Source organism: Perna viridis, chromosome 8, assembly GCF_037379345.1.
Source record: "Perna viridis isolate PV_CMFRI_1.1 ecotype Kerala chromosome 8, ASM3737934v1, whole genome shotgun sequence".
Classification (NCBI taxonomy): Eukaryota; Metazoa; Mollusca; class Bivalvia; order Mytilida; family Mytilidae; genus Perna; species Perna viridis.
The window spans coordinates 20,688,168-20,709,744 of record NC_142452.1 but is presented as its reverse complement, the minus strand read 5'-3'; the positions used below and the strand labels follow the sequence as shown (position 1 = coordinate 20,709,744).

The 21,577-nt window shown below is 32.4% G+C and overlaps 1 protein-coding gene across 2 annotated transcripts in view; it reads right to left on the bottom strand.

Moving 5' to 3' along the window:
• Window positions 1–10,602: 10,602 nt before the first annotated feature.
• The window catches only part of LOC148609780 (uncharacterized), a 29,311-nt gene continuing 18,336 nt past the window's right edge, over window positions 10,603–21,577 (bottom strand). For both annotated transcript variants that reach the window (XM_088540954.1, XM_088540955.1), the window contains one exon: window positions 10,603–17,173. In XM_088540954.1, coding sequence (XP_088397080.1) covers window positions 12,255–17,173 — 4,919 coding nt within the window. In that variant the 3' untranslated portion in view covers window positions 10,603–12,254. The remainder of the gene's footprint in view (window positions 17,174–21,577) is intronic.

Here is a 21,577-nt window from a genome sequence, read left to right as displayed (position 1 = left end):
CTCCACTAAAAATTAGTAGCACGGGCCAGATGCATCAGTAGGGTAAGCATCCTCTGCTAATCTAGAAACGAATAATAGCTGTAATTTCCCCGTTTAGTATCGAGATATACTTTAGCATTTGTAAGCTCCCTCTTTCATAACTTTCATATAACCTTTTATCAAAAAATTAAAAAAAAAAAAAAAAAAAAAAACAGTAACCTGTGATTAAACACACTTCTTCGAACAAGTAATAGAGTAATAATTGTTTATTTTTCAATCATTGTTTTGTAGGAAAACATCGAAAAGATTACAACGACAATTGTTTAACAATTATAGCAGATTTTGGAACATGTGATGGATTGTATATTTTTCCTCTTTTTAGAAAGTTTTTAAGTATGTTTTAAACAAAATATAGTGGTCAGTAAAGTCCATATTATGGATTACACTAAAATTTAAATAACATTGTATTCACAAAAGATATGAAATAAAACTTAATGTAGACGTTCTGGACGCAAATAAAACAACTATAAACATCAGTCAGATTTACTAATGGTATACATGTATTCATTGATTGTTTGATGTTTTATAGCAGAAGTTTCAACTATTTAAGTAGTACTCCAGCTAAGGATAATGCAAAATTTGATTCATGGGTAAAAAGCCTACATATTTTTATTTTTGATATTTTGTTTGAAATGTCATTGTAAACAGAAATTAACATGTGGTTTTTCATATAACCCGTGATCTTAGGAGATAAAAAATATATAGAATGCACTGTAGATTTCAAAATTAAGGGAGATAACTCTTTAAATGGCACTCAAATACAATAGAATTTACTGGATTTTCAATGTGGATTATCTCCTAAGAGCAGGCAGATTTGAATGAATAATTACACATTCCATAGTATAGACCCATAAAACAACTTAATTACAAAAATAAAAATATATAGCCTTTTTTCGTTGAATCTCAAACGACTACTAAATTCATACTGCACAACACTTGAACACACCCATCATTGTTCATTTCCATTACAGGTCATTTAGATGATAATTTGTTTTAAGGGAATTTAAATATGATATTTATTGACCAATCTGATGACAACTTGTGAGAACTTCCAGCCAGATTACGAGGTAATGGCCATGACACTATTATCATGTATGTGAAAGATAAATGAGAACAAACAAATAAAGAACTAATGTAATAACTTTTTGAAAAAGTGTTCTTTCCATCCTTTGATAGATGAGAAAATCAAATTACAGCAGTAAATTGATAATTTATTTAAGGAATGACTGTTGCATATTCTTTGGTTTATAAAGAACTCAAGTTGTGCATAGCATGTTTTTGAAAAATGTGCACCACGAACATTAAGGTTTTTTTCCGAATGGACCGAAAAATGTAACAGTCATTCCGTATAGTTTAATTTAAGTATGAAAATACAACAAAAATAATCACAGCAAAGATTGTCGACGTCACAGTTATATGACAAACTTTAGGGTATGAGTTCAAAAAGCTTGTTACTTCTCAAATTAAATTATAAACAAGTATAAAAAGTATAAAGTAAACAGGCAGACACAATAGAATATTTAGAAGATAAAGGTTTTACAAGAGGACATGATAGAAACAACGCTTTCTCCGTAATTGATTATTTTGTTTGGCGGCCACAGGACTAAATTTTTTTTAACATCAATAAATGTGATTTGATCAATACATTAACATATTTCTTTTCAGATTTGACAAAACAATGTAAACATTTCACAGCTTCCGGTGAAATATTAATCGGAAATCGTTATGAAAAATGTCTTCCAAACAAAGAGCTAGATATTGTTATCAGTTCATTTTGTGTGCAGTGGCTTTCCAGGTATTACTCATACCTTTAACGACATCTTTCAATTTTTAAAAATAAAATTATTCATTTTTAAATGCATTTGCACTAGTTATTCCTGTATTAAGCAGTGGTCTTCAAGATTACAAAGGCAGTCTTAGCTTGTGATTCGGTTGTTGCTACTTTGCAAAAAAAAATATATTGACAGTATGACTGCACTTTGCAAAAATAATTACTCTTGATTTTGTTAGATTTTGTCGATTTTAGTGAGATATGGATGCATTTTTCTCTAACGTAATTATGAGGTGAATACCGAAAAAACTGTCCTTACGTAAAAATATATGTTCTGTGGGTTTTTATAACCCATGAATCATCTTTGCCAAAGGTAGTGTCTAAATTTAATATAGAATAGTATTTAAGGTTTAATCATGTTAATATTCATTGAACGTATGCGCAATTAGATCTATTATAACGCAATGCAATTTAGCAAACATTGAAAAATATAAATGGTTCCAAGTACCGTGAACCACGCTCCATAAATTGGAATTATAACTTTAAAGTTCTTATGGATGCCGTCGAGGACTATGCAAGAAAATGGATAAAACGAGAACAAGAAGACATTGATTCTCTGTTAGAGTGGTTAAAGGCCGTGAGGTCTTTAATTTTGAAACGAATGAAAGTTTTAAGTAGGTCAATGAATGCCAAGGCTACATTATTTTCAAAGACCCCGATGTAGCAAAAACATTGTCTACTATACATGACAAATATATTGTCGTACCAGCAGACAAAGCCCAAAACAACATTGTTTTTGTCTGCAAAACGTTTTATATCCAATGTTTATTATCAGAGGTAGACGTAGAAAATAGTAGCAGTGATAAGACCTATACTGCTACCACTCTCTCCAAAGAAGAGATTGTGGAAAACCATAAATCTGTGCTATCCTCTTTTGGTCTCTCTACCAAGGACGATGATTGTGATTTACTGTCTATGTACTTGATTCCTAAACTTCACAAGAAGCTGGATCTGCAAAATGTACCACCAAACCTCTTTCAAAACTTTAAACTTCTATACTCACAACTGTCAAAGAGGGTCTGCAGTCCTACCATAACACTTGTTACTCCCGTAGTGGTATTAATTCAATGTGGATCCTGAAAAATTCGAAAGATCTTTTGGAGACAATCAGTTCAAGACTATTATCTGAATATAATAGCATTAAAACCTATGATTTTTCAACACAGTATACTTCTATTCCCCATACTCAGTTAAAATCCCGACTTAAAAACATTATACATCGGTGTTTTTCCAAAAAAAGATGGTTTACCTAGATACAAATATATAGTTCTTGGTAGAGATTCCTCATACTTTGTAAGGAATAATTCCAAATCATCTTCCAAATATACTAAGGAAGATATTTACAAAATGCTGGAATTTTTAATCGACAACATATTTGTCCAGTGTGGTGGACGTGTTTTTCAACAAACGGTCGGCATTCCAATGAGAACAAATTGTGCTCCTTTACTTGCTGACCTATTTCTTCACTCTTATGAGGCTGACTTTATAGCTGATTTGATCAGAAAGAAAGAATATCGTTTGGCTAGATCCTTCAATCTCAGTTTCCGCTATATAGATGACGTATTATCTTTAAACAATCCTAATTTCGGAGATTTGATACATCGCATCTACCCAAAAGAACTTGAGATAAAGGATACTACAGACACTGTGAAGTCAGCCTCATATCTTGACCTACAATTAGAAATCGATGGTAAAGAAAAACTATTGACCAAACTTTACGACAAACGTGATGACTTTTCATTCAGAATTGTCAACTTTCCTTTCATCTGTAGCAACATCCCTTCGGCTCCTGCGTATGGAGTGTTCATATCACAACTCATACGTTATGCCAGAGCTTGCCAAAACTACGCAGACTTTTTGTATCGCGCTATAACTCTAACAAATAGGCTTCTGGAACAGGGTTATGTTGCTACAAGATTGAAGTCATCACTACAGAAGTTTTATGGTGGTCATCATGAACTCGTGGATCGTTATGCTGTATCCATCAGCACCATGAAAGCTGATTTATTCAACGGGTCATAGTTTTCCTTTCCTCGTTTGTCTACCCCGGACTTGACTTTTTATGAGCAACTCGGCGGGTGTTTTTAGAAAAGCAGAGGACCCTTACCCTACCGGTGCACCTGGTCCATGCTCCCAGTTTTTAGTGGAGTTCGAGTTGTTCATTTACTTTTGTTACTTTGTATGTATGATTTTAGTTACTTTATGTTCTTTGTTAAGTATGTCTGTTTTCCATGTCTGGTCTTTGTCCCTGGATTACATTCTTTTGATTACCGCTATAACCTTGATTCCCTTGATTAACCTTTGAATATATTCGTCTTAGGAATCGGATCACTGTTCAATTTTGTTTTTGCAAACCTAAATCGACGTTGTTTTGTTTTAATTCAGCTGAACAACTATAGTTTCAAATGGATTATTTTGGTTAGACGGCATCGAAAAGGAAAAAGAAAACGCTAAGCGTCAAGCTGCAGAGGAGTGGAAACAATTCCTTAAGCAGAGATCACATGAGATGAAAACCGTATGAAATGATAAATAGATTAATTGAAACTTCTTCCTTTATAATATCTCGAATACCTGTGTCTTAAAAGACTGAAATTCGCATATTTCATTTATCGAGAGTTGATCATGATACTTTGTTAAATACCGAAATTATAGACCTTTCTTTATTTACGTTTACGCCAAAATTGATGCCAATGAAATCGTTTCTTAAAAACTATGATGTTAGCATCTTGAAATGCAATTTAATCATTATAATTTAAACATTGAAACCGTTTTTAGGTTATTCAGATAATTGGGAACAAGCATTCGCATATATTGCCCTTTACAAACAGCGCATAAGCATACCGTTTAAAGTCTTAATTCAATTCTTCCCTATTGGAACAGAAATACCAGAACAGATGTCTACAGTGTCTCAGGAAATGTATCAGGAAACATTTTGACAAAGGTACATATGCAACCATGATAAGTTGATATTAAGAGTTAGGTGTTCTAAGAGGGTTTACGAGACGAGTATATCATAAATAAATACAAAGACGTTAATTGGTGGGGTTTTTGAATAACATTCTGCTTTATGTAAAAATGTTCCAGAATTTTTTGTCGTTATTTTTAACTAACAAGAGCAATTCAAAATCAATTAGAATGCAGAAATACCACATTAAGAAGCTACAAATTCACAAATGATTTTATAGAAAAGATTGTTGACGTCACAGCACATACCCACGAACGTATAGTTGAATCACCAACTTGACTTTTCAGTAGACAATTTAAAAGAAATACAAAAGGTTACAATTTAGTGGCCTGCCAAGGTGTCTTTTCGTGGCCTTACTTTCTCTTGTCAGTTAATTCTTTTGTTTGCATTTGGCACATCCTTTCGTCCATTGCTTATTTACGGCATCACGACTGTTGTCATGTTCTAAATAAATTCTTTGACAGGGAACTACCTTGTCAATCTTTATTGCATTCGGATGCGTCCATGCCCTTTGTGTTTTGTCAAAGAAGTGACCAACCAATCAATTTCATCAAAGAACACAACTTGATTTTCCCAAGCGAAAATGTTGCTTCTAAGTCTCAATATGTGGAGAGAACCTTGCTTCATGTCGATCAGTAAATATCCGAGGGATCTGGCAGTGGGATATATTTCTACGCTTTTTAAGTAATTTCTAATTTTAGGGTGCATTTGTTGAGCCATGGTCTAACCAGCAATACGTCTCTGAGATTTTTAAAGAGTTCCGCTTCCGGTCCCTCCACCTGCCGATCATTTTGGTCCATGACTACCGAATGTGACTTCAGGCGCCTGCGCAATGGGGGCTCCACCTAGGTTCCTCGTGAAAATGTGTCTTGTAAACTCATAGTATAATACTCTAATTTTATTACACATTCGATATCAAATGCTACTTTGGAAAATAAGCTTCATGTATCATAAAGAAAACAAGTTTAGAAATGTTATAGAACTCCGGAGTGTATGTTTTACTGTACCTCCAATTATTCATGAAAAATAAATATACCGAATCACCCTACAGATTATGAATAATAATAACTAAAAACTTTCATTTTATTTTACTATATGTAGTATCGTTAACAATTATTGGGGTTATGCATTATGTATTTCACCATAAATGACATTGTACCTAATAATAAGGACAAACACATTTTAAATACTCAATCAGGTAACACGATTTAAAAAATGGTTTTTATTGAAAAAATAATTCAGCAGGATACAAATTTCTACGATTATGTCAAAAATATTCATTTGAATATGAATGCATATGCTGGACCTAGTTATGTTCAGGGTAGAGGCATCTGCAAGGCACGGCTTCAAGATGAAAATATAATGTTTGAAAGAATAATCAAGGGCACCAAGGTTATATCGGTAATCAAAATAATGTAATCCAGGGACAAAGACCAGACATGGAAAACAGACATACAAAACAAAGAACATAAAGTAACTAAAATCATAGATACAGAGTAACAAAAGCAAGTGAGCAACTCGGACTACACTAATAACTGGGAGTATGGAGCAGGTACACCGGTAGGGTAAACGTCCTCTGCTTTTCAAGAAACACCCGCCGAGTTCTCAGACAAAATCAAGTCTGGGGTAAACAAAAGATGAAAGGAAAACTATGACACGTTGAACATATCAGTTTTCATGGCGCAGATGGATAAACTGTAATGATCCCAGGTTTACTACCTAATTTATGCGTCTATATTTGTTTAATATGAAAACAAGTTACAAAACTAGTTCTCTATCGGAAAAGATCATCATTTTATCTTTCCATTTAATACTTTTGTATTAATCTTTTTGGATACCTTATTCTGCACCTAAATGCAGGCGACTTGACGGGACATTATCATTAGTTACCAGCTTACAAAAACAAAATATATTTATCATAGCTATAAGTATGACAATGTCATTTTTCGAATTAACGTAATGTTTTGCACATCCATTTTCCAATACTATTTTATATCATATTATATTTATTATGTTAAAATTTGTATTCATCTACTTTCTTAGATACGTCTACGAGTCTATATAACGTTTTATGAACCGCTATATGTATATATGGGTATTCAAATTAAGATTTTGACGTCATAACTAAAACAAAAAAGTTGCTCTACATCCGAAAAGTCGACTAAAGCAATCAGTTCATGATACGGGTCAAACTACAATATCTGGACCGGTTATAACATATGTAATCCAGGGACAAAGACCAGACATGGAAAACAGACATACACAACAAAGAACATAAAGAAACTAAAATCATACATACAAAGTAACAAAAGTAAATGAGTAACTCGGACTCCACTAAAAACTGGGAGCATGGACCAGGTGCACCGGTAGGGTAAGCGTCCTCTGTTTTTCTAGAAACACCCGCCGAGTTGCTCATAAAAAGTCAAGTCCGGGGTAGACAAACGAGGAAAGGAAAACTATGACCCGTTGAATAAATTAGTTTTCATGGTGCTGATGGATACAGCATAACGATCCACGAGTTCATGATGACGACCATAAAACTTCTGTAGTGATGACTTCAATCTTGTAGCAACATAACCCTGTTCCAGAAGCCTATTTGTTAGAGTTCTAGCGCGATACAAAAAGTCTGCGTAGTTTCGGCAAGCTCTGGCCTAAAGTATGAGTTGTGATATGAACACTCCATACGCAGGAGCCGAAGGGGTGTTGCTACAGATGAAAGGAAAGTTGACAATTCTGAATGAAAAGTCATCACGTTTGTCGTAAAGTTTAGTCAATAGTTTTCCTTTACCATCGATTTCTAAGTGTAGGTCAATATATGAGGCTGACTTCACAGTGTCTGTAGTATCTTTTATCTCAAGTTCTTTTGGGTAGATGCGATGTATTAAATCCCCGAAATTAGGATTGTTTAAAGATAACACGCCATCTATATAGCGGAAACTGAGATTGAAGGATCTAGCCAAACAATATTCTTTCTTTCTGATCAGATCAGCTATAAAGTCAGCCTCATAAGAGTGAAGAAATAGGTCAGCAAGTAAAGGAGCACAATTTGTTCTCATTGGAATGCCGACCGTTTGTTGAAAAACACGTCCACCACACTGGACAAATATGTTGTCGATTAAAAATTCCAGCATTTTGTAAACATCTTCCTCTGTATATTTGGAAGATGATTTGGAATTATTTCTTACAAAGTATGATGAATCTCTACCAAGAACTATGTATAAGAATCAGGCAAAATGGGAAAAATCAGAAACATGCATATCAAACCCCAATTCTCAATACTTTTCAAAAGTATGCCGATACTTTTTTCACTATTCATAAAGTTTTTGTATCGGCTTACTTTTGAAAAGTATGCCGATACTTTTGATAAGTATGCCGATACTTTTAACAAGTAAGCCGCTACTTTTGAAAAGTAAGCCGATACTTTTGAAAAGTAAGCCGGTACTTGTTGAAAGTAAGCCGATAGAAATATGTAAGCCGATAGAAATATCCCTATTTTGACATGAAAGGCCACTGATATACATGGTATGGTCTATATGTGTACTTTTGTAGTTAGTCCGTAGCTTACATTGGGTTTCAATGGAAATACCATCATCACGTTTGCAATTATGGTAAACCAGGCACTTATACAGGCTTTTCATGAATATTCAAACAGTAGCATGTAATCTATCTAGCTAGGGAGATTTTTAACATCATAGGCTACCATATTGTATTTTGTATAAATGGTTCCAGTAATCTATCAATCACCTAATTCGGTACACAGGTACTAACAAAAATCATGCACCAGTGATCAACTTATTACACTGTACACCCAGCACACAGTTATTTGTAATGGATCATTATAGAGAATCAGCAGAAAAATTCACAATGTACAAAAATTGAGACTGAAATAGCACTTGTATGTATACAACATAAACTTCATTGTACAAAAAAATTAGCATTAACTTATATGGATAACAGTAAATACAGATTCTCCATCAGTTATTAAGTGTCAGTCTCTGTAAGAATAAGGCAGTAGGTGAAACATGGTATGAAAAGAACCATCAGTTTGATAGTGTAATTTGACTATTTGCACAAACAGAATCCAGGAAAAAAGAAAATATTTTCCACATCATTTTGGCAAATTGAATTATAATTACATTGAAATGCACTGAAAATGAACATTTCAAGGGCAGATAACTCTTTCAAAAACATCATTTTTCTAACATTCTATTGAAAAATTTCTGAGCAAAGCCAGGATACAGAGATCAAATAATGGTCTTTTCAGATAGAGAAAGCATCCTTGGGTGATATTACATTGTCAGATTGGTGGGTTTTTGACATGCATGCTCCTGATTTTTTCCATTTTGCCCGATTCTTACAAACACATACACTTAAATGTATAATTATTTTTCCACTTGAGATGGTAGAAATGGGATTTTCAACATGAAAGATTAAGCACAGAGAGGTGCTACCAATATAAAAGATGCAGCCTTACTATTATATATATTAAAAATATACTACATGTAGTTGGCCTGTATCTTTGTTAAGTCCCTGTGGCTTAAGTGAGCATGTTAAAATCTAAATTTTACCATAGAGAGTGGAGAAATAGCATAAATAGAGAAAAGGCTGAGGATAAAAGGTTTCTCTCATGAAATCTGTACAAAACTTCAAAAATGTAAAATGGTGGAAAATCTCAAAGAAATTTACCGGTATTCACCAACTGGTGGTTAAAAAGCAATTTTTAAACACAATCTAAAAATGGCAGAAAAAGGAATATTGTTAATTATTTACTCACTATTGAACAATGACTGAAAAAAAGAACTCTTAATGACCAAATTATATTATTGTATCTCAAGGTTTTTAAGATTTCTTTAAGGAATGTCCTAGATATTGACTTTAGCTGAACCTTAATATTACCCTGACAAATGTATTACTGGTATATAACCATCAACATGTCTACATATTAAGGAAGTGAGCAGATCAAAAGATTTGTTACATAAAATTGTTTGGATTTAGACAAACATCTTTACAGCATCATTAAATCAAGTCAAGTCCACAAACAGTTCCCAAAACTTAAGAAAGTTTGCCATATCACATTTAGCTCAAATTGTGGACATATTTACCTGCAGAAGACTAGGGCTTTAAAGAGGTAATGTTCTACTGTATAATGCCCAGTCAATCTACAAATGCTACAACCTGTACAACAGAACAAATGTTTAATGGGGAGCTGTAATGAATCACCAAATAGAAATGAGACAGAAAGGAGGATGTCATAATTATTTATAAATGGGTCAACATTACAAAATTTTTAAGGCTTTATCCAAAACAGCTTACCAACTTAATGGTATTGTGGTACTGTTCAAACTTGAACCTAGCTTTTGAACACTTTCCATTATACAGATAGCAGTGTTTTACTAAAAGTTTTATGTGTGATAATGTTTGATAATTTATAATGTGATACATGTACATTGTATATTCCATCATTCATTCAATTAGAATATCTTTCTGCCAATCACAAAATTCAAAACAAAAAAAGCAATAGATTATGGAGAAAACATAGAATAAATAGTATAATCAATCAGTTATTGTGAATAACAAAAATATAATTTCTGGTGCCAAGAACACTAGAAGGTTTGACTTCTGTGCACTTGTTAAATCAGGACATTTTTATGGCAGTATGATCATATTTTGTAATTCACTGATTCAAATTACTAATATCCTATTATTAGTTATTGTATAAGGTAATTCTACAAATTTATCAAAGTTGTAACTTTATAAGACTTATTGTAAATTTATAAGATTTATTGTAATTCTAAAACTATTGTTATGGTTTATTAGTTATAAACAAATTTAACAATATGAAAAGACTTGTTTCAATAATTAACACTATCACTTTTGAAATTTCCCTATCAGCAACATAGGAAGAAAGCTAGAAATTGCAGAAGTAATCTCTAAATTTCTAACATCACAATACTCACATTTACTCAGACATCATTTACTCCACATTTAGCTCATAAAGTGAATTATTTGTTTAGAAAATAATAAAATAAATTGTATTATAAATGAAAAATTGTACATTTTGATATCAGGTAATTGTGGTGTGTAGTTTTTTTTTTTAAATACAGAAAAAATCAACAAACTGTACCTCCCTGGTTTCAATCACAATGATACATGTATTAACAACTAACACTTGTAGCACTTTATAGAAAATAAATTAAAAATAATAAAAAATATACACAATCTAATTTCTAATGAAAAAAAATCCCAACTATAGTACTTTTGCACAGTTTGATACACAAATTTAATGTTTTGAACAAAATAATTAACATGAGAAAAAACACTCACTAATGATATGACCAATAATCTTACCCCATAGAACTAAAGAAATGTTAAAATAAGGACAACTTTTTTCCTTTCAAGTAGCAGTGTTAATAAATATCTGACAGGAGATGAAAACCCAATCTTTTACAGAATTTCTAATTCACAAATAGTTACAGACCGCATAAACAGTCTTCCTTAGTCATTCAATAACTCTCATGTATATTGTATATGAAATTGGTACTTTGAAAAAATTATTATTCTTGACTAGGAAAATTTAAGAAGGATATAAATATGTTTTTTATTCTCCAAAATACAGATTTTTACAAAGAAAAGTGAAAAAAATGATAAAAAGCATTTTTCTGTCCCTTTTTCCATCTACTATTACCAGTACCTAAATTTTATATGGAGTGATACTTTAAAAGTAGCAGTCCACACAAGAACCATGCAGGGATTGACTTATAGGTTAAAAGAGGTTTTTATTTTTAAAATATGTTGTTTAGAATGCTTTTGAGTATTTAACTTTAACATTTTTTGTTTCATATATTCTTTTTTTAGCGGCTAGAAAAATCAATAGATGGCACAATATCCTTTAAAGGGAGATAATTCTGGTTTTGCAAACACATTTTATGTTCTCACTAATGAGACAAGAAAATTCCTATTTGTAGTATTTCAAAATTTCCTTATCTCACCCACAAGTTGAGACAGAACAGGTGGCACAATTGTAAATAAAGAGTTTGTGAACCATCAAACCTTATCAATACGTGTTTGAAAATTCATTTGAATAACTAATTTTGATCAGAATAACTATCAATTAATTACTTCGTGCAGTGTGTTTATTCAGTTAAATTTGGGATATTTTAATACAAAACAATTAATCGGAAAACAAACTTGACATGAGAACATAAATCTAACACCATATATAAAATACAACATTACAAATATTACAATAACAATAATTATATGACTTCATCAGTCAAATATCAAAAACAAAATTTTACAATACAAAAAAAGAGTTGTCAAGATAAATTAAATACCTGAGATTTGACAAAATTTGGAGAAAAATTATTTGCTGAAAATTGATTTGAAAGAGTGTAAGACTCAACAGGCCTAACATAATAATTACAAATGACCCTCTAAATGCTTCATTAGCATATTTCTAGTCAAACCTATATAGGTACATAGTCCACATTTAAACACTCTTTGTTTCTCTGAGCTGTGTTGGTGTCTCTCATGGTCATCTTTAGATGTAAAAACTTCTCCACATACATCACATGTAAAAGCTGGACACGACATGTGGCTTATGACATGCTGAACCAAAATCTCCTTAGAACTGAAGTAACATTTACAATAGCCACACTGATATTCCTTCACTATCTCACAGTTTTCTGAATGTTTAAGGAGTGCCTGTTCATCTATAAATTTATGACCACATTTGTTGCATGCGTATTCAATTGCTGCAGATACAGTATGAGTATTGATGTGTTCAACAAGTTCAACCTCCTCAGAAAAAGATTGCTGACAGATACCACACTGAAACTCTGCCTGGTGAAGAACAAGATGGTCCATTAGCTTTTTCTCACTGAGAAATAACTTTTCACATACTCCACATTTATATTCTACTTTATCATGACACTCTTCAACATGTTTTGTCAATTGTTTCTCTGTTTTAAATGGAATATGACACTGTCCGCACATATAACTCATCCCTTCCATATGGTCATTTTTTACATGTTTGGATAACTGATTTTCTGAATTAAATGAGCGATCACAGTTTTTACATTTGTAGACTTCAGGAATGTGTACTGACATATGGCCCTGAAGAGCTATCAAGGAGCTAAAGCATTTCAGACATGTATCACATTTGAAGACTTCATCTGGATGGACTTCATTCTCATGCTTCAAATATTCCTCCTCTGATGGAAAGTACCTCATACATTGTTTGCATGTTTGACAGTTTTTCCCATAATGTACTTTCATATGTTCATTGAGTATGTTCTCTGATGGAAAAGTCTTGAAACAAATAGAACATTTGTGAGCTGTGTGAGATGATATGTGATTCTGTAGCTCTTCTGCCTTATCAAACTTTTTTGAGCAAACGCCACAACTGAAATCGTTTTGCACTTCATGTGTCTTGATGTGTTCTTCCAATACCAATCGACTTTTGAAAGTTGCAGAACAAAAGCCACATTTCTTCAATGCCTGACACTTCTTTTTATTGTGGTTTTCGTAATCAAGAGCTGATATAAAAATCTGTCTACAATGCTTACACTCTTTATCAATGATATTGTGTTCCAATTCCCGATGTTCAAGCAAATCGTCCCTTCTCTTAAAACATTTGAAGCATAAATCGCATTTATGTCTCTCTCCAATTTCATGAGATTTTTTATGTTCATTCAACTCTTCAACAGTTCCGAACGTCAGAAAGCACACATCACATTTGGTATTAGGTGGTTCTTTATGTGTCTCCTTATGTTCTTCTAAATGCTGTGTGGATCCAAATTGTTGTGAGCAAATGTCACATCTGATTTCAGTCTCTTCATGCACTTTCAAATGTTTAACTAAATCTTCCTTCTTCATGAAGAGCCCACTACACTTAGTACATGGGAATATAGCTCTACCAAGTAGATCTGATGTCTTGTTCAAACTTCTATGTGTTTTCATGTGTTCCTCACATTCATCCTTAGATGTGAACACATCAGGACATTTAATACATGGAAATAAAATTGTTTGAGGTAGTGTTTCATCCTCTAACATTATTGTGTCAATAGGAGAACCACTGTCTCCCTCTAACAACTCATTTTCAGAAATGGGAGATCCCCTTCTCCCCTCCTCCTGTTTGTCAATTTCAACCACTTTTTCAAAATGTTTTAATGACAACTTTTTACCTTTTTTACTTGGATCATGTTTTGATTTTTCTCCTTGTGATTTTTCTGATGTATCAAGTTCAGGATCAGCTAATCTCATTTTTGTCTCCTCTTCATTGTTTTTAACCACTTTTTCAGTATTTTTGAAGGACAACTTCTTACCCTTTTTAATTGATTCATTAATCTTTAATTTGTCTAGTGACTTTTCTGATGTGCCAGTTTTAGGTTTCACAGATCTCCTTTTCTCCTCCTGTTTGTGGCTCTCTATAATCTTTTCAGTATGTTTGATTGACAACTTTTTATCTTTCCTTCTGAAGTCACCAGTTTTGGTTTTGTCTCCACCAGACTTCTCTTGTTTATTATTGTCAGATTTTGGTGATTTCTTTTTCTCTTCCTTTTCCTTGTCATCAAAAACTTTTTCAGTATATTTTGTGGATGACTTATTACTTTTTCTACTTGAGTCACTACTTTTTGTTTTGTCTCGTTCTAGTTTCTCAGATTTTTCGTTTTGAGGTTCTGGTGGTTCACCTTTTTCCCTATGCTTGATTTTGTAGTCAGTATGATTAATAGAATTTTTTATTTTCTGATTTGAAGAGTCACTTCTTTTTGTTTTCTCTTGTACTGGTAGAATGACCATTGTTTCTTTACACTGTTTATGAACCTGATAATGTTTTTCCATTTCTTCTTTTGTTTTAAAATACCTGTCACAAATATCGCATTGAGTGTCTTTGTGCATTTTCATGTGCCTTGCTAACAATTTTTCCTCCTTGAAGTCTTCACTACAAATTTCACATTTCCTTTGGTGATACTTCAGGTGAGAAAAATAATCAACACTACTTTCAAAAGACTCTTTACAGGACAAGCAGCGATATAAGGATTTCGTTTGTTTCTCCGAGTGACTTATCCAAGTTTTGTTTTTTGTTTCTTTGAATTTCTCCTCTTTGCCACCTTTTATTTTTTGTTTCTGATCCTCATGAGTCATTATGTGTTCTAATAACAACTTTTCATTTCTAAATAGTTCAAGGCAAACTTTACACTTCAATTTGTTTTGGCTGATTTTCAGTTTGTGGTAGTCTCTCAGATGATTTTTCAACATGAGTTTTGAGTTAAAGTATTTTCTACATATTCTACATGTAAAACCATTTTTCCTGCTGTCATTATTTGCTTCTTCTGTCTTCTGTTTTTTCTCAGTTAGTCTGACATTTTCGTCTGTTGGTTTTTTACCTGTTGTATCACCAAGAGGCTTCTCTTTGTTGTTATAACTTTCAGTATTTCTATTTTCCTGGATTTTTGTTTGTTCAACTTTGGCATCCTGTGTAATCATTTTATCAAAACAATCAAGTTTTGCCTTTTTAGGTGGTTGTACTGATAAAAATTCTGCTGATCTTTTCCTATGCTCTGTATTATTAGATAAGTCTTGTTCCTTATTTAACTTTGTTAAACTGTCTGTTTCGGAATCTGACATCTCCATGATGTCATCTTCTATGACATTGTCTTCATTTGAACATTGTAAATCCATTGACATAAAATGTTGATTGTGTTCAGTACAAGAGTTTTGCTTTGAATCAGAAGGCTTAAAATCTGTATCATGAATTTGATTGTGTTCTACTGGTTCATTCAGTCCCTCATCTACATCAATATTTTCATGTATCTTGCCAGATTCTCCAAGTTTTTCACCTAATTCAGTATTTTTAGCATTATCATTAGACTTTGTCCGTTCTACACTGGAATCACCACTTTTTTGTTGTTGTTCAGGTTCTGTCCTTTCCTCGTCTGAATGAACATTACTATGTTTTTCCTTCAACTCTTCCAGTTTTTTATTGAAACTAAAATTTTCATTCTGTTCACACGAATCCAACAGCCCCTGGCTTAAACAATAACTTAGTTCTCCAGGTTGATTTGGCCTTTGGTCAGCACCAACACTCCTTGATTTAGCATCAATCCTTACTAGATTAAGCTTCAATGTTTTTGTTGTCAGGTCTAAACTGAATTTGGAATGATTCACATTAATTCCAGAACTACTTTTTTCAGCAATCTTTTTCGCCTTTTTGGAATTGTCCTTAGTACCTACATCTGTAGTTGCAATCTGTTGTGATGAAGACATTTCCAAAATTTTTTTCTGAGTCTTACTTTTTGGACCTATCTTATGTTTGGAAGATTTCCTATTATCATTTGCTGTTTTCACATGTTTTTCTTTATTTGTAGAATTATCAGGTGACACAACCACATCCTCATCTGTCATGTCTTTCGCTTCTCTGTTTTTGGATCCTTTTTTTACTGGTGAAACTTCATTGGATTTTGGACTATAGCGTTTTAAGCTTTTTTGTTTTCTGGGTGATCCATCCTCATTCAAGATTTTTTGTTTTCTGGGTGATCCATCCTTATTTAAATCTATTCTTATGGAACAATCTTTTATATCTAATTCCTTCATCAATGCAAGATCTTCTGCTGACCTTGTAGAGAAATTTGTCATTACTGACCTTAAAGTTCCAGACAAATTACAATCAATTTGGAATTTACCACCTACAGAATTTGTAGAGTTACTTCCTTTCGATTTCAGTTTTTTACAGTTGTTTTTATGAGAGGTAGATTTAGTAGGTTTCCTATTGATACAAGTCACTAGAGCTTCAATATCATCGATATCACCCTGATTTACACGAAAATTATCGTTCACAAATCTATTATTAGAATAATCCCTGTTCACGACATTCACCATGGAGTCAAGGTCAAACTCTTCAAACTTTCCCCATCTATCGACATCAGATAATTTCTCCATCTTCATTTGAACACTATGGTGTAGAATCTCAGATGGAGACATCATTTCTTTTTTAAACTGGTTACTTGGTAGTTTGTTTTGTATAAATGTTTCTGAATCACTTTGAGTCCTTTTAGTAAATCCTCCTATTTGATTAGGTGGACCAATATCAGAGGTTTCCATCATACTGTCACTATTATATGCATCCATTGGCTCAGTTTTTATTTGTACTATGTCCATCGTTTGTTGTGTGGACATTTGTTTTAATCTACTGTCACTTAGAGCATGACCACCAGGGGGCATCATTGCTGATTTCTCATCGACTGGTTGGTCTACTGTCACTGTTGTTAGAGGAGCCATGTCGGAAAATTTATTGCCTGTGTCTTTGCCTGGATTCTTAGGTCGAGTTAGTCGTCCACCTGAAAAAAAAAATTGTGTTACTACAAAACACTATCTTAAATACTCAAGGCAACATAGTGGGACTTTATACAAGTTTGAATTTATCAATAAATCTTTTTGCATTATTTGTGCTTGCAACATGTATTTTTTAACTATCTGTTTTCAAATAAAAGTTGTTTAGATGAAGAAGACAGTGGACAAAAACCAAAGAAAAAAAATTACCAGAGTACCCAATAACCTATTTTTTTCAAACATTAATTGTTTATCAATACTGATTTCTCTAAAAGGCAACTTTTTTTTTGTTAGTTAGTAAAGTATAAACACTATCAAAGACTCATTTTTTCAGAAGTATGTATAATCCTAAATTTTTTTTAGTCAGCATTATTTTGGGATGCTATGACTAGATTTCATTGAAAGTGTTTTTCAATGAACCAGCAACACTATATCCTGACAATAACATCATAGTATTACTATGTCATCATGACAACTGGTATCTTTGTGAACTAACTAGAAATACTGTAAGCAATCTCAGAAACAGAATACCTGCAACTTCAAATGGACTCATATGTAAAACTTGTAAATTGGATTCACCTGCCTGTGAAGTCATCAAATAGTAATTTTATTCCTCAATGCACATCTGCATATGATACTCAAACTTCCCATACAATTTCATCAAATTTCTTGAACAGTTTAAGAGGAATTGCACTTACAAGGTTTTAACATGTTAAGCCACTAATTTGGATTATATCCCTTAGGAGTCCTCCGAAAGTAATTATATTCCTCCATGCACATCCACATATGATACCCAACCTTCCTATAAAATTTCACCAAAATCCCTTGAATGGTTAAGGAGGAGTTGCGCTTACAATAAATGTGGACAGACAGACAGACAGATAGATGGACAGACAAACTCATGGACAAACAGCCGGACAAACAGCATGATTCCTATATACCCCCCCAAACTTTGTTTGCGGAGGGTATAATAATTCAGACAAACACTAAAGCGAAAACCAAGACTTACAAAACAAACCATTCTTAACAGTCTGACAGTGCTACAGCAAACTGTATGTAAAACCATAGTTCCTAATTTAGAAGAGTTTAAGCAGATAAATGATGACAGATATGGTAGAAGTGATTTTAAAAGAAATGCCAGAAAATAAACCAGCATATCATGGCCTACTACCAACTGTATGTGTATGTGTGTCCAGGTGTTTTTGTAATGTAATATTTCATATTTGTAATATGTGCTTGACTTGTCTGAATAAAAAATATTATTAACAATGAAATAACATTTAAATACAGTTTACAGACGGTTGGACAGACACAACTATCACCAATAGTAAATGTAAATACTTCAACAGTACATTGTATATTTCAAGTATTTATGTGTGTTTTTAACACTTTTCCTAATCACAGAAAAACAAACTACAAAATAAATACAGGCAAGGATCCAGAGATTTGAAAGATGGCTTCCATGCTAAGAGGGAGCAACCATTTAATTTCTAGAGCTAGGATCAAATTTTTGTCTTGAATTTTTTTTTTCCGGTATGACTTTTTACCAACTTTTTATTTTTGGTTATTCACTTACTTGTCAATCCCCCCCCCAAAAAATGCATTAAATTAAACGAACTTTGTGATCTACAGAAGAAGTGAAGTTAAATAGAAAAAAATGTTCAAAATAAAACTTGGTAAAACAATCTGTTTTAGAGACTAAAGATACAGAATTACCTACTTTTCAATGTTATGTTATCATAACCATACATTTCTGCCACACAACATATGGACATTGGTTTTATGCAATATTGAAGGCCCTCCAGCATGTATTGGTGAATTTGTATCAATCATATCAATAAGTGTTATAATTATCACTGTTATATATGGAACCCTTAGGAAAATTTACACCTATTTTGAAATCCTTAAGGTTTAAATGATGTTATCTTTCATATTGTTTCCACAGAATTAAAAGGACATAAAATACATTTAATTACTTCCATTTATTATGGAATTGAAAATGTATTCTTGAGTAGAGTAAATAAATATTATTATTGTTTTTATAAGATGTAATTATAATAGGTATGATGAATATGTCGAAGAGACAACAACCCCCTTGGGAAGAAAACGTCAGTCAAGGCCATCCATTGGTCTTCAAAGAATGACGAGGAAACCCTCACACCATAGGGCAGGCTACAGCATTTGAGAACTGTGAAACCAATACTCTACAATCATATCTGAAAGAGTAATCAAGGGAACCAAGATTCTAGTAGTAACCAAAAGAATGTAATCCAGGGACAAAGACCAGACATACACAACAAAGAACATAAAGTAACTAAAATAATACAAACATGATCATGACAACAAAAGTGAAGAATACTATACATGTACTTTATGAAATGTTAATTTATTAATTTTATTGACTAGCAGATAATACCATATCAACATATCAATAAATACACTGAAACCATTCTGAATCAAACCCCCATTGTACTAGGGCACTGTCAAGGCAGGTGTTTGGTCTAGTTACACAAGTTTCCTTTTTATCTTGATCTAACTGTATAAAATATTCTTCATCTATTGTAAATGTACTGTTCAGTTTGTTTTAAAATTGTTCAGGCTATACTGACTGCACATAAACATGGACGAGATGTCAGTTAGACACTTCAAGTCATTTAAGACAACATTTTAGTAACAAAATGTTTGTATAGGAACAGGCTAAAAGAGTCAAAGTGCATCATCATTTTCACCTTTGCATTATTGCGTTACTTAAGAATAAGAATTTGCCCCATATCGTTCTTCAAAAACTGTTCATATATTACATATTGCAAATGCATCCTTTCTCAAAGTTGAGTGTTAGTTTTTGATTACCTGCAACAGTTAAAGAAAAATAAATTACATAGAAAGCATTGAAAAGGGAGAAAACTCTTTCATTTTGTTCAAAATTTGGTTGCTTTGCTACGGAACTGTAAAAAATCATTTTCTGAGCCATTCATTGCTGATTGAAAAAAGTATTTGTACTATTGGATATATATTTGATAAAAACATTACACTGGAACAAATAAATTTGTGAGATAAATTTTACCATGTGTCATCCATATAATAGGAACGGTCTGGTTTCTAAAAGGACAGTCTCTTACAAACATAGAAAATATCAACTTACATTGAATATCCTGGAACTTAAAAACATGGAAAGATTCCCTAACAACTGCTATCATTACTGCTAATGAAGTTCCAAAGTGAATATCATGTATACAAATGTGTTATGGGAATAACATTCATGTATGATAAAACTCATTATGTTGTGTTTATGAATCAAAGCACACAATAACACAGGGGTAGTTTTATTTACATGCTGTAACACCAATCTATAATTCCTGTTAGTACTAAGTATATCCAACAGATTAACCTGGAATTTGTTTTGCTAATTAAGTAATACAAACATTTGAAAACAATGTATAATTTAATTAACAATAGATATTTTATCTTTATGGAGCCTAAATCTATGACCCTTAATCTCATTAGTAATTTATGTCACCATAGAGTATTTTATTATAATCACACCATGAAAGAGATCTCAACATTATGTGAATTAATGGATAATTGGGAAATTCTATTTAATTTATCTAATTTTAAATGCAATTAACTTGATTACATGTTTTATTTTAAGTGTTCTGAGGAGGCTTAACTTTTTCCCTATTTTCTACTTGTGTCAGCCATGTCAAATGATAACAATGGAGTATGCACCAACTATTTTGATGCTGATTAATGCCAAAATTTATAAAGCATAGCCTTGGGTACGATTTTTCTAAAATCGTTAAGTAGCAGTCTTTATAAAAATTGGACAAAGGAGATTAATGCATGTCAAAAACCAAACGAACTTTTATTTCTTGTTGCAAAATAGTTACTGATCACATCATCAGTCTTAGTTTTTCATTTGGTTCTTGCTCTTTTAAAAATAATATATCTAGTTTGCACATGAAATTACCACTTTGCAAAAGTTATCGTTCTTGATTTTATCTGATTTGGTCAATTTTAGTTGGAGTTGAAAATACAATTTTCTCAAAAATACAAATCTGAATACAGAAAGGATTATTGTAATGTAAAAATATATAGCAAATACAGCTTCCAAAAGCCTTATTTGTTTGTTGAATTTTTCTACACCATGAATCACTTTATCTCGGTAGTACCTGAATTTCATACGGACTGCTACTTAAAACAACATTTTAGTACAATATCTGCAATTCTATGTATCTTGTATTATGTTTTCTTTTCTTAAAATGTGAAGGCCTCTTGTGACATTAATATTATATGTTAAATTAGTTACCTTCATTAAATAAATAATTCATTATCAGTATTTTTATTATGACCTCAAGCCCTGTGGCAAAAATAGCTAAAATCATTGAAGTATTTTTGACAGTGCTATACCACAA